Source organism: Tursiops truncatus, chromosome 14, assembly GCF_011762595.2.
Source record: "Tursiops truncatus isolate mTurTru1 chromosome 14, mTurTru1.mat.Y, whole genome shotgun sequence".
In the NCBI taxonomy this organism is placed as follows: domain Eukaryota; kingdom Metazoa; phylum Chordata; class Mammalia; order Artiodactyla; family Delphinidae; genus Tursiops; species Tursiops truncatus.
Window position 1 is genome coordinate 1,624,809 of NC_047047.1, and position 13,162 is coordinate 1,637,970.

Genomic DNA, 13,162 nt, shown 5'->3' on the forward strand with positions numbered 1-13,162 from the left:
CTCAACCACTGCGCCACCAGGGAAGCCCTAGAGTATTTTTAATTTCAGTTATTGTGTTGTTCATCACTGTTTGTTTGCTCTTTAGTTCTTCTAGATCCTTGTAAAATGTTTCTTGTATTTTCCTCATTCTGTTTCTGAGATTTTGGATCATCTTTACTATCATTACTCTGAATTCTTTTTCAGGTAGGTTGCCTATTTTGTCTTCATTTATTTGGTCTTGTAGGATTTTACCTTGCTTCTTCGTCTGTGACGTATTTTTTTGTCACTTCATTTTTTCTTTTTTTTTTTTGATGGGTGGGGCTGTATTCCTGTCTTACTGGTTGTTTGGCCTGAGGTGTCTGTCCAGCACTGGAGTTTGCAGGCAGTTGGACAGAGCTGGGTCTTGGTGCTGAGATGAGATCCTCCGGCAGGCCTCGTTCCGATTGATGTTCCTGGGGTCTGAGGTTCTGTTAGTCCAGGGGTTTGGACTTGGAGCTCCCACCCCAGGAGCTTGGGCCCAGCCTCTGGCCTGGGAACTGAGATCCCACAAGCCAGTCGCTGGGGGTTCCTCCCGCCCCCTTAGGTGTCCGTGGTCCCCCAGCGGTGCCTGGTAGGTGCCCTAGTTGTGTGGAGACACAAAGTTAATTGATTTTTTTCAGGAGTGTTCCTGAAGCCCGACCCCAGATCCTGTGGGAAAGCCTTTCCTCTAAGGCCCTCTGTCAGTTTGATTTCTGCAACCTGTGACGATGCAGACACATGTCCACATCAGTGTCATTGGTCCCCCCGCCAGTAAAATTCCCAAATAGTCTGAATGTTGGTAGAAGGAAGGATCTAGGGGTGTTGAAACCTTCCTTTCCCAAGCCCTGCGGATTTCTCAGTTCCTGCAAACTCGTGCCCTCTTTTGGCTCCAGCAGGCGGTCAGATGGTTCCTAGCACCTGCTGACCATCTCAGAGGATTCCGAAGTAGGAATGCCATTTGTTGGGCCTGGAACCCAGGGCCACTTGGAAGCACCATGGGACGTTAGGGGTGGGGAGCCTGTGATCCGTCCCATTCAGTCATTTGTTTGCTTTTGTCCCCATACTGCCAATACATCGGGAAGCTTCCAGAACTGAGTCCAGGCGAAGTGGCTGGGAGGGAAGAATGGTATTAGGTCGTGGACACTCTTACTTGAATCGGTTTCCAGAGGAAGGTCCTGGGTCCTGCTCATGCTCTGTCTGGGCTCCATCTGTGTCTTGGCCTCGGACACGGGGACCTCTCCCTTGAGGGTGTGGAGAAAACTCCCAAGTGTCTGGAGTAACAGTTGGGTCTTAAGAGCTTTAAAAAAGAAAAAGGAAGACATTCATTCATTAAAGTTTGTATATGTTTTTTCCCCCTGGGATGTGTTTGGACGATGTGCTTAGCCTTGTGTGAGCCCGTTATCAAGTCTAGAATAAGAAGGTAGAAATGGAGAGCAATTTTTTTTGATCTCGGTGCTTTCATTAAATGATCAAGGAGAAAGGAGGATGGAGAAAATTCATCAGACTAACTGTGCTCGTTCACTCTCCTCTTGCCCTCAGCTGATGGTTATGTGCGGTCACCAAGCTATCAATTTTAACTCTTACCTGGAGCAAACGTTGTTACTTGTTTTTTTAACTGATTCCATCACTAATAGAAGGCTGTTATTTGTGCTTTTCTCTTTCTTGCCACTATCCGGTGCTGAAATGACACTGCCTGTAACATTTCATTGGATGGGAACCAGAAATCCTGCCTTCCATAGGACTGCTGTAATTTGAGGACTGTTAATTGAAGCTGTTTAAAAAATAAATAGTTTACAGTAAGAAGTAACCCACCACAAGTTTTACCTTGGCTGAAAAAGAAAGAAAAAATCTGCCCACCAGTGATTATTTTCTTTAGAGAATAGCATTAACTTTCTTACGAAAAGAACGTGAATCATTTAGGTAACTCTTCTAAGGCAGTGGCTTTGCACACAGGATCTCTTGAATTATGAGAATTATACAAACTCCCTTTGATACTTCTGTGATGTTGTTGTTCCTTTTAACTCGGGAGAGACGCACACGTATGACTGTAATCTGAAATAGTTTTCTGGTAACTCATTCCTGTGAAACCGTGAGAGTTCCCAGTAAGCTGGGCACTGAGGGTGAGTGCCCGCCCCGCGGGGCTGCTTTGCCGTGACTCAGCCTGGAAGGGTTCTGTCCCTCCAGTGGGCGAGCCAGTCAGGTGACAGCTGGGCCCTGGTTACTGGGCGAGTCAGAAGGTCAGGTGCGGACGTGACCTTGTGGAAGTTGGAGGAGCTCGGTCTAGTTTCAGTCCTCCTGACTTTGTGTGATAGGAATGTTCACACAGCCACCCCGACCCCGGCGGCGTGAGAATGTCACTGGGAGGAGATACATGATCGCCACTTGGGGGCAGAGGGGCGCCAAGAGCTAAGGACACAGTTGACAGGTCGGCACCAATTTACACAGGGAGGCACAGGGCTCGGTGCCGTCCGAGCAGCCTGGGTCGTGGACTCTGCCGTGTTTTGTTTTTAGAGTACTGACAGCTGGGCCCCACCCCTGCAATGATGCTCTCATTGGCCTAGCATGCAGGCTGGGCTTTGGGAGTTCGCACATCTCCCCAAGTCATTCTAATGTACAGGCAAGTTTGATTTCTTTTCTTTCTTTCTTTCTTTTTTTATTGACGTACAGTGGATTGACAGTGTTGTGACTCTGTGGTCTTTCGGTCCTCCTGACCTCACGCTCCAGTTCCTAATAGTTGGATTGCATGCTGTTTCATTCCATCTCCACATCTTTAAACATTCTTTGAATAGATAGCAGGTAATAATGCTAATTAAAATTCTAAGTAAAAGTACCTAGGCTCTCCTAACAAAGAGGAAGGTTAGAGTGTGGAATGGGATAACTAGTGACTGTAGGCTCCATCTGGGGGGTAAGGAAAGGTCCGTTACTGAATTCACGCTTCGTTCTGCCTTCCTGCCGCTTCTCACTCAGAAATGCAGGCTTCAGGTGGGCGGCCTCCCGACCCTGCCCCATGGCTGCTCTGTCCCCAGCGCAGGGCGTGGCCTGGAACAGGTGCTCCAGAAAAGGTGCCTAACACACGAATACGTGGGTGAACGACACCTGGGTAGGATTTTAAAGGGGCCCTGGCCTTAGAGAAGCCCACACCTCGCCCTTGCCCTGTTCACCCAGCTTGGGGCTCGGGGCTGAGCCACCACCCCCTCGCATGGCCAGCTCGGTCACCCGACTGTCACCACAGCCTGGGGGTGCACACCCAGGAGGACCCTGGCTCCCGCCTAGAGCTTTGTGCCCTGAGTCCTCAAAGCGAGGAACGAGGGCCGTGAGATCGTTTTTAAACGTTCAGTAACATGATCGCCCACGTGGAATCTGAAACTTGGTTGTTACACGTCAGAGAAAAACGGGGCACGAAAGCAGCCAGCGTTGCGTTTCTTAGATCAAGCGCTTCTTAGCACACACTGTTTAGAGCAGTTTTCTTAGTCATCCTGCACCAGTGACTGTGTCAGGCGGCTCTGTCTGCTTCAGTTTTATTTCTTTTAAGGATATTTCCTATAAGAAAACAGTTTGCTCTTCCTGCCTGGTGTAAATAGCATATCTGGTTTCATGTTAAGCTTTCATGCAGGCACTGTTCCAAGCTCACCACTTGGATGAAAATCGGTTTCAGTGGACAAATTGGCCACCTCTTCCTGGATGCACAAGTCTTGTCCTGTGTTCCCTCCACCCACTTCATTCCCAGGGTGCAGCCCTGGCCCCCCCTCCCTGTGACTCTCTCTAAAACCCTTCAGCCTGGAGGGGATGAACACTCCGTGGGTGGGTGAGGGAAGGGAGGCGTCAGGACGGCCTGGAGGAGAAGCGGCTGGTGGGCAGCGCGGGGAGAGTGGGATGGAGCTGAGTCAGCTGGGCCCGTGGATGCTGGGAGCTCAGACTGAGGCTGGAGCAGGGGTGTCGGGCCCTCGGAGAACGGGGTGTACCGGGCAGGTGGGAGGGCTGCCCCGGCCAGTGCTGGGGCTTGCTTTGTCATCCTCCCCGGCCCCGCTTCATCAAGCGCTTGCTGTGGTGGCCGGGTCCCAGGACGGCTTGCGGGCAGCCCTCTGGCTCGAGGGAGCAGGAAACCCGAGGTGCCCAGAGCGCCTGGGGGTCTTGCCCCAGGGGTGTGGACGGGGTCACAGAACTGACACGGGAAGGCTGGCATTCTCACCATCCCCTGGGCGTCTCCCAGCTGCCTGCCTGTGTTTGGCGTCTGCATGGCGAACTTGACCTTTTGAGAGTCTGGAAGCTCCTTCGGGGGGATCACGTGCACTGCCAACCCGCCCAGCTCTGTTGTCAGCGAGCTTCACTCCGTCAGGAGACGAGAAGCACCTGCTTCAAGGTCTTCTGTCTGAGCACCTGTCCTGCGCCGTTCAGCTCAGCCACTGAGGAGATGCGTTCCACGTCCTGGCTGCGGGTGTGGAGCGGATGGAGACAGGGCCCCCGCCCAGCACATCTGCAGTTAAAGTAATAACTCCAGAGCTACTTTCTCCACATTTTTTAAAAAGCCCTTTTGTTTCTGACCGAAGCACTTTAAGAGTGGATATTTCATGTCTATATTTATCAACTCTCTTTTGAAACTTTATATGTCTTTTATGCTGCCCCAGTCCTGGAACATCCGTGTGGGTTGGGGACTGGTGGCACCTTGATGGGGGCAAGAGGCATTGAAAGATAAGGTGAGACCCCAGACAGGTTCAGACGGACCATGGTGGGCAGAAAGGGCTGATGCCCAGTCGCTTTGTCCAGGGCCCCCAGCTGGGTAGGGGAGGCTGGAATTGTGAAACCGCCCGAAGAGGGGAAGAGTCTTACCTAACACCTTCTTTTCCTCCTGGGGGTACAGTCGGCAGGGCTGGGTCTGTGACCCCACACAGCCGATATCTTCCTCCCAGGCCTGGGCACGGCATCTCCCGTGTTTTGTGTTCAGCCCTGGCTGCCGGTGGCTGGTACTCCCTGACGTTTTCCCTGTCCAGGGACAGCATCGCATGTCACACCTGTGTGATCGTAAACAAGAAGCAGGTTGATCATGAGCTCAGGGTTAACCAGTGCTTGCTTGGTTGCCGCAGCCCTCTTTCGGAGAAGAGAGGGGAGCAGATAGTAACAGTTCTCAAATCCGGCATTTGTTTTGGTGGCAAGTAGAGAAAGTATTCACATGAGATGTTTGACTCTTTCTTTTATAATCTCTTTATGTTATACAGCTTCACCCAGAAATACCCGCCTGTAAAATTTTTATCAGAGAAGGACCGTAAAAGAATTTTGGTAAGTTTACACATCTGATTCATATTTGTAATCGAGGAATTTGCTTTTTAAATGGAAGTGTAATTCACAATGCATAAAAGTCACCGGTACAGTGTATACAGTTCAGCGTATACAGTGGTTTATGGTTCGTTCACAAAGTCCTGCACCAGCTCCACATCCTAATGCCAGAACATTTTATCACCCAAAGAAACCCCATAGCCATCAGCAGTCATTTCCCATCCCACCCCACTGCCCCCCAGCTCCTGGCAACCACGAGAACGACTTTCCGTCTCTGGATTTGCCTGTTTGGGGCATTTCAAATGATACAATGTGTGGTCTTTCTCTTAAACGTCAACGTTTCCAAGGTTCGTCTGTGCTGTAGACAAATCTGGACCTCATTCCTTTTTAGAGCTGAATAATGTTCCATTGTGTGGTGGTACCACACTTCGGTTATCCAGTTATCAGTTGCTGGGCGTTTGGGGTTGGTTGTTTCTCCTTTGAGGTTATTGTGAATAATGCTGTTGTGAACATAACGGGTGGGTACAAGGTTTTGTGGACATAGGTTTCCTCTCCTTTTGGGTATATGTACACCTAGGAGAGGAATTACCAGGTCGTATGGTGACCCTGTGTGTAACTTTCTGAGGAAATGTGAGACTTTCCGGAGCGGTGGTTTTTAAACCCTTTGCTGGTTCACACGCCACCTTGATAAATACACTGGGGGCTTCCTCGGCTAGTGTCTGCTTGTTAAACGGGAACACAAATTCACCGGTGAAAGAACCCCATGTGCGGGCCGTGCAGCAGAGTGTGTCCAAGGAGATCGGCCCTTTGCATTTTGTAGGAGTGCCAGCTTTGTTGAGATATAGTTCATGTACTGTGCAACTCACCCCCTAAAGTGTACAATTCAGTCGTTTTTAGTACATTCACAGGGTTGTGCAACCATCATCGATTTCAGAACGTTTCGTCCCCAAAGAAGCCCTGAGCCTGTGAGCAGTCACTCCCCATTTCCGCAGCCCCTCCACCCCTCGGCAACCAGGAATTGACTTTCTGTCTGTGGACGTGAGCCAATTCTGGGTGTTCATACAGGTGCAGTAATGCACTGTTTGGCCTTTTGTGACCAGCTAGCATGTTTGTAAGATTTATTCCTGTTGCAGCACTTATCTGTACTTCACATCTTTTCATTACCAGGTAATATTCCGTTGTATGGATAGGACACACTTTATTGTCCGTTTATCCTGAGAGCCATGTGGCAGCTCTTTAAACTTTGGAGGGACTGCCAGACTGTTTCCCACATTGGCTGCACCGTTTCACATCCCATGACACGCAGCAGTGTGTGAGGAGTCCGATTTCTCTACGTCCTTGTCAACACTTGTCATGATAGGTCTTTGTGCGTAGCCCTGCTCGTAGGTGTGAAGTGCGCACTCGTTGTGGTTCTGATTTGAGTTTCCTGATGGCTGACGATGTTGAGCATCTTTTCATGGGCTTATTGGCCATTTCTGTATCTTCCATGGAGAAATGTCTACTCAGACACTTAGCCCATTTTAAAGTTGGGTTCTTTTTCTTTTCATTATCGAGTTCTTTATCCCAGATCTAAGTTTCTTATCAGATACTTGATTTGCAAGTATTTTTTCCCATTCTGTGGGTTGTCTTTTTGCTTTCTTGATGGTATTCTTTGAAGAGTTAAATATCAGTGAAGCTTATTTTTTCTTTTGTTCCTTGTGCTTTGGTGTCACATTTAAGAAGTCATAGCCTAGGGTCTCCCCTGGTGGTGCAGTGGTTAAGAATCCACCTGCCGATGCAGGGGACATGGGTTCGAGCCCTGGTCCGGGAAGAACCCACATGCCGCGGAGCAACTAAGCCTGTGCGCCACAGCTACTGAAGCCCGCGCACCTAGAGCCCGTGCTCCGCAACAAGAGAAGCCACCGCAACGAGAAGCCCGTGCACCACAACTACTGAGCCTGTGCTCTGGAGTCCGTGAGCCATAACTACTGAGCCCGCGTGCCACCGCTCCTGAAGCCCACGCACCTAGAGCCCGTGCTCTACAACAAGAGAAGGCACCGCAATGAGAAGCCCGTGCACCGCAACAGAGTAGCCCCCACTCGCCACAACTAGAGAAAGCCCGCAGGCAGCAATGAAGACCCAAAACAGCCAAAAATAAATAAATTTATTTAAAAAAAAAAGAGGAAGGAGTTATAGCCTAATCCAGGGTCACAAGGATTTGCCATGTTTTTTTCTAAGACTTTTACAGCTTTAGTATCTTACATTTAGGTCTCTGATCCATTTTGTGTTCATTTTTATACGTGGATTTGGATAAGGGTCTCCCGTCCTTTTGCATGCGGCTGCCTAGTGGTCCAGCACTGTTGGCTGACAAGACTAATCGTGGCCTGTTGAATTGTCTTGCCACCCTTGTCAAAAATGAACTGACCATAAGTGTGAATGTTTATTTCTGGACTCTCAGTTCTGTCTGTCGATCTATATGCCTATCCTTGTGCCAGGACCACACTGCCTTGATTACTGTAGCTTTGCAGTAAGTTTTGAAACTGGGAATTGTGGGTCCTCCACCTTGGTTCTTCAAGATCATTTTGACTGTTCTGGACCCATTACAGTTCCTTGTGAATGTTAAGACCAGCCCGTCAGTTTCTCCAAAGAAGCCAGCTGAGGTTCTTACAGAGACACATGGACTCTGTAGGTCAGTTTGGGCAGCAGTATTGCCATCTTAACAGTATTGTCTTCTGGTTCTTGAACATGGAGTGTCTTTCCATTTATTTAGGTCTTCAGTAGTTTCTTTTAACTTTTTTTTTTGTAGTTTTCAGAATGCAAATTTTGTACTTTTCTTTGTTAAATTTATTCTAAAGTGTCTTATCCTTTTTGATGCTAGTATAAATCGAGTTTTGCCAGTTTCATTTTTATATTGCATATTCTCTTGGTAATTAGAAACACAATTGATTTTTGTCTTAATGTCCTGCAACCTGCTCAACTTGTTGGTCGGGTCTAATAGTTTTCAGTGGATTCCGTAGGATTTTCATGCAGGTCGTGTTGTCTGTAATTATAGGTGGTTTAGGTTTTGCCTTTTCAATGTGGATGCTTTGTATTTCACCTTCTTGCCTAATTGTCTTGGCTGGAACCTCTGATACAGTGTTGAATAAAAGTGGGAGGAGCAGACGTCCTTGTCTTGTTCCTGATCTCAGGGGAAAGGTTTCAGCCTTTCACCATCAAGGGCGTGTTAACTGTGGGTTTTCAGAGATGCCTTTCATCAGGTTGAGGAAGTTCCCTTCTCTTCCTAGTTTGTTCATTTTGCAACCAACCTTGCATACCTGTGATAAATCCTAGCTGATTACCGTGTATAATCCTTTTTTGTATATTGCTGGATTTGATTTGCTAATATTTTGTTGAGGATTTTTATGCCTATGTTTATAAGAGATACTGGTCTAGAATTTACCTTTCTTATGAGGTCTTCTTCTGGTTTTTGTATCAGAGTAATAATGGCCTCGTAAGATAAGTGGGGCAGTGTTTTTTCCTCTTCTACTCTTTGGGAAGACTTTGAAGATCTGGCATTACAGTTGACCCTTGAACAACATGGGTTTGAACGGTGCCAGTGCACTTATATGTGGATTTTTTTCAGTAAAGACACACTACAGGGACTTTCCTGGTGGTGCAGTGGTTAAGAGTCCACCTGCCAATGCAGGGGACACGGGTTCGAGCCCTGGTCTGGGAAGATCCCACATGCCATGGAGCAACTAAGCCCGTGCACCGCAACTACTGAGCCTGCACTCTAGAGGCCACAAGACACAACTGCTGAGCCCACGTGCCACAGCTGCTGAAGCCCACACACCTGGAGCCCGTGCTCCACAACAAGAGAAGCCACCCAATGAGAAGCCTGTGCACTGCAATGAAGAGTAGCCCCTGCTCGCCACAACTAGAGAAAGCCAACACACAGTGACGAAGACCCAGTGCAACCAAGAAAAATAAATAAATACATAAATTTATTTAAAAAAAAGACACACTGCAGTCCATACTACACGATCTGTGGTTGGTTGAATCTGCAGATGTGGAACCACAGATGTGGAGGACTGACTGTAAAGTTATCTTGGATTTCCCACCGTGTGGTTGTTTGGCACCCCTGACCCCTGAGTTGTTTGAAGGTCCTACTGTAAGTCTTCTTTAAATGTTTGGTGAAGTTCACCAGAGAAGCCATCTGCACTTAGGCTTAATTCAATTTCTTGTTACAAACCTATGCAGTTTTCTGTTTCTTCTTGAGTTACTTTTGGTAGTTTGTATCTTTCTAGGAATTTCACTGCTTTAGCTGCATGTCCTAAGTTTTGGGAATGCTGTTTCTTCATTGTCATTCATTTCAAAGTCTTTTCTAATTTCCTTTATAATTTATTCTTTGATCCATTAGTTACTTGGGAGTGTGTCATTTCATTCCTACATACTTGTGAATTTCTCAGATATCTTTGTTACTGATACCTAATTTCATTCCCTTGTATCAGAGAACATACCTTGTGCGATCTGGATCCTTTTAAATTTGTTGAGGCTTGTTTTATGGCCTAGGGCATAGTCTCTCCTGGAGAATACTTCATGTGCTCCTAAAAGGACTGTGTCCCATGCTGCTGCTGAGTGGAGTGCTCCGTAGGTGTCTGTTCGGTCCAGGTGGCTTATCGTGCTTTTCAAGTGCTTTATTCGCTTGTTAATCTGCTGCATAGCTCTGTCCAGTATCGAGGATGAGGTATTGATGTTTGCCGTTTTTGTTGTTGAATTCTGTTTCCCCCTCTGATTCTTTCAACTTCACTTCATGTATTTTGGGTCTCTGTTGTAGGTGCATAAATGTTTGTAACTGTTATATCCACCTGATGGATCGACCCTTTTATCCTTATAAAATGCCCCCTCTTTATCTGTGAACATTTTTTGTTTTAAAGTTTGTCTGATAGCATTGTAGCCACTCCGTCTTTCTTATTGTTGTTTCTATGCTGTGTTTTATATTTTCACATTCAGCGCGTTATATCTTCGAGTCGACAGTGTCCTCCTTAGACAGTGTGTGGTTGGATCTTATTTTTTCTAGTGTTCTGCCTTTTGAGTAATTGTTTAATCCATTCACATTTAATGTTATTTTCGACATAGTTGATTTTTATTTCTGCCACTTCATTTTGTTTTCTGTTTGCCTCACATCTTTGTTCCTCTGTTCTCCATTACTGTTTTCTTTTGCATTAAGTAAATCTTCTCTTGTATAACATTCGAATTCCTTTAGTTTTTTTTTTTTAACTGTATTCCAAAAATTTGTTTTGTTCCTGGTTGCTCTAGTGCTCACCACATATGCCCTAACTCATGACTCTGCTCCAGGTTTATACCGTGGTCCAGTGAGGTGTAGAAATGCCCCCCACATTAGTTCTGTGTATTACTTCTATCCATGTTACAAACCCAACACACTGTTACGATTATTACTTTATACAAGTTTATCTTTTAAATAAGCTGAGTGAATAAAGCAGAGAAAGGATATATTTATGGAATTTGTTACATTAACCTTTTTATAACGTTTTTATCAACCTTCATTTGTTCCTGTGGGTTTGAGTTAACTTTGGTGTCATTTCCTTACTGCAAACAACTTAGCTCTCACCTACCTTCTTTGCACTATTGTTGCCAAATATATTTCTGTATTTTAAAAGGATAAATAATATAATTATATATATTATTTTGTTCAAGCGGCTTTTTCTTTTTTGTTGTGGTAAAATGTATATAACATAAAATTTATTAATCATTGTTAAGTGTATAGTTCTTTGGCTTTAAATGTGTCCACATTGTTGTGCTAAGTAGTTTGGTCTTTAAATTTAAAGCAGTTAAGAGGAAAAGGGGAAAAAATGCAATGATATTGCCTTTTATAGTTACTCAATTACTTTATTCTCCCCCCACCCCCCAGTATCGTCTGCCTTGTGCCTGAAGACTTCAGTATTTCTTGTATGGCAGGTCTGATAGCAATGAATTCTCTCACTTCTTACCTCTCTGTTTTTTATCTCTCTAAGTTACCTTTGGTGTCTGTAGATTCTCGGCTGTAGTGTCTCTCTACTGCCTTCTCCATCATTTGTTATGAAACGTCAGCTGTGAGTCACACTGGGGTTCCCTGCGCTTCAGGGGTCATTCTCTTTTCCTGTTGTTCGGTTTCCTGCGGCTGCTGTAATAATTACACCAACCCCGTAGCTCAGAACAACAGGAGCTCCCAGCTCTGGACGCTGGAAGTGTAAATCCAAGTTGTCGGCAGGGCTGTGCTCTGTCTGGAGTCGTTCCCAGCCTTTCTCTGCACTCTGTTGCGGCCAGTAGTCCCTGAAGCCCTGCCTTGTGGGGCATCACCCCAGCCTTTGCCTCCATCACCAAGCGCTCCTCTCCCCATGTCTCACGCTGGACTCACGGTCCACCCTGATCCACTCTGACCTCACCTGAACTAATTACACCTGCAGTAGCCCCGCTTCCAAATAAGGTCACGTTCTGAGGTTCCCAGAAGGACATACATTTTGCAGGACAGTGTTCAACCCAGTGCACCTGCTTTCAGACTTCATCTTTGTCTCTGGTTTTCATCATTTTTAGTGTGACGTGTCTGCGTGCGTCTACCTGTGTTTACATTTTCCTACGTGGAGTTAGTGGAGCTTCTTGAAGTGTAGGTTACTGTGTTTCGTCAGCTTGGGGAGTTTCAGCCATTATTTCCTTGAGCATTTCTCTGTTCCTCTTTCTTCCTTTTTCCCGTTACATGTTGGGGTGGTTATTGGCGTCTCATGTTTGCCAGAGGCTCTATTCACTCTCCTCATTTTCTGTTTTTTTTTTTTTTTAATTATTTAGTTTTGGCTGCGTTGGGTCTTCGTTGCTGCATGCGGGCTTTCTCTAGCTGTGGCGAGCGGGGGCTGCTCTTCATTGCAGTGTGTGGGCTTCTCACTGTGGTGGCTTCTCTTCGTTGTGGCTCGCAGGCTCTAGGCGCACAGGCTCAGTAGTTGTGGCTCACGGGCTTAGTTGCTCCACAGCATGTGGGATCTTCCCGGACCAGGGCTCAAACCCGTGTCCCCTGCATTGGCAGGCGGACTCTCAACCACTGTGCCACCAGGGAAGCCCTTTCTCTCTGTTTTTCACGGAGCATGAGCCCCTTTGGTCCAGCGTCAAGTTGGCCGATTTGTGCTTCTCCAGATCCAGAAGATTGTCGAATCTCTCTGGCCCACGTTTCTTTTTGGTTTCTGTGCTTGTCAGCGTAGAATTCCCATCTGTCTGTCTTCTAACTTCTCTTTTTGTCTCTTCCTTCCTTAGTCTGGTTTCCTCCAGCTCTTTGAGTGTATTTGTGGTGGCTGCTTTGGAGACTGTCGAATCCGTCACCTGGGTCCCGCAGGCAGTTTTGTTGCCGGGTTGCTTTCCTGTGCGTGAGTCACATGCAACTGTTGCTTTGCACGTCTCGACATTTTTGGTAGAAAACTAGACATTCTGGGTAGTTCATTGCAGCAGCTCTGGATCCTGACTGCCCCCTTCCCCGAGGCCTGTTTTATTTTGGTTTGCTTATTTATCTGTTCGGTGGCCTGGCTGGTCTACTTTGGTGACGTCTGTTTCCCCTGGAGTGCGAAGGCCTGGTGGCCGCTGCTCAGAGGCTGCAGCCTCGGGAGTGGACACGGTCACCTGGAGGGCGGTGGCTCCAGCAGGGCCCTTGTCACGGTCTCCTTCCCCGATCGCTCTGTTGAGCTGTCGGCCTTGTGTGGTAGGCTCTGATAACTGGCCGGTGGGGTGATCTGTCCTTCGTCAGGGCTTTGCATTATAAATTGCTCCTCCCTTTTACCTAATTAAATTCTGGCCCCTTTGCAGAGGGAGATCTGAGCCCAGTCTTGGAGGTTTGTTCTGACCCGGGAAGGCTCTTGGGTCTCTCCCCGGTTCCGTCTTCTAAACCAGCTGTTATCAT

At 47.1% G+C, this 13,162-nt stretch overlaps 1 protein-coding gene across 21 annotated transcripts in view; it reads left to right on the plus strand.

Moving 5' to 3' along the window:
- UXS1 (UDP-glucuronate decarboxylase 1) overlaps positions 1–13,162 on the plus strand; it is a 73,939-nt gene that overhangs the window by 24,252 nt on the left and 36,525 nt on the right. For 16 of the 21 annotated variants that reach the window (XR_012325568.1, XR_012325567.1, XM_073790938.1 and 13 more), the window contains one exon: positions 5,211–5,271. The exons of 3 other annotated variants lie outside the window; for them this stretch is intronic. Coding sequence is in view for 14 of the 18 variants with exons in the window: in XM_073790938.1 (XP_073647039.1) it covers positions 5,211–5,271 (61 nt within the window). In the remaining 4 variants the exon portion in view is untranslated. Of the gene's footprint in view, positions 1–4,207; positions 4,483–5,210; positions 5,272–13,162 lie in introns of all 21 variants that reach the window. 2 more of the 21 variants (XM_073790944.1, XM_073790945.1) reach the window with 1 other exon arrangement.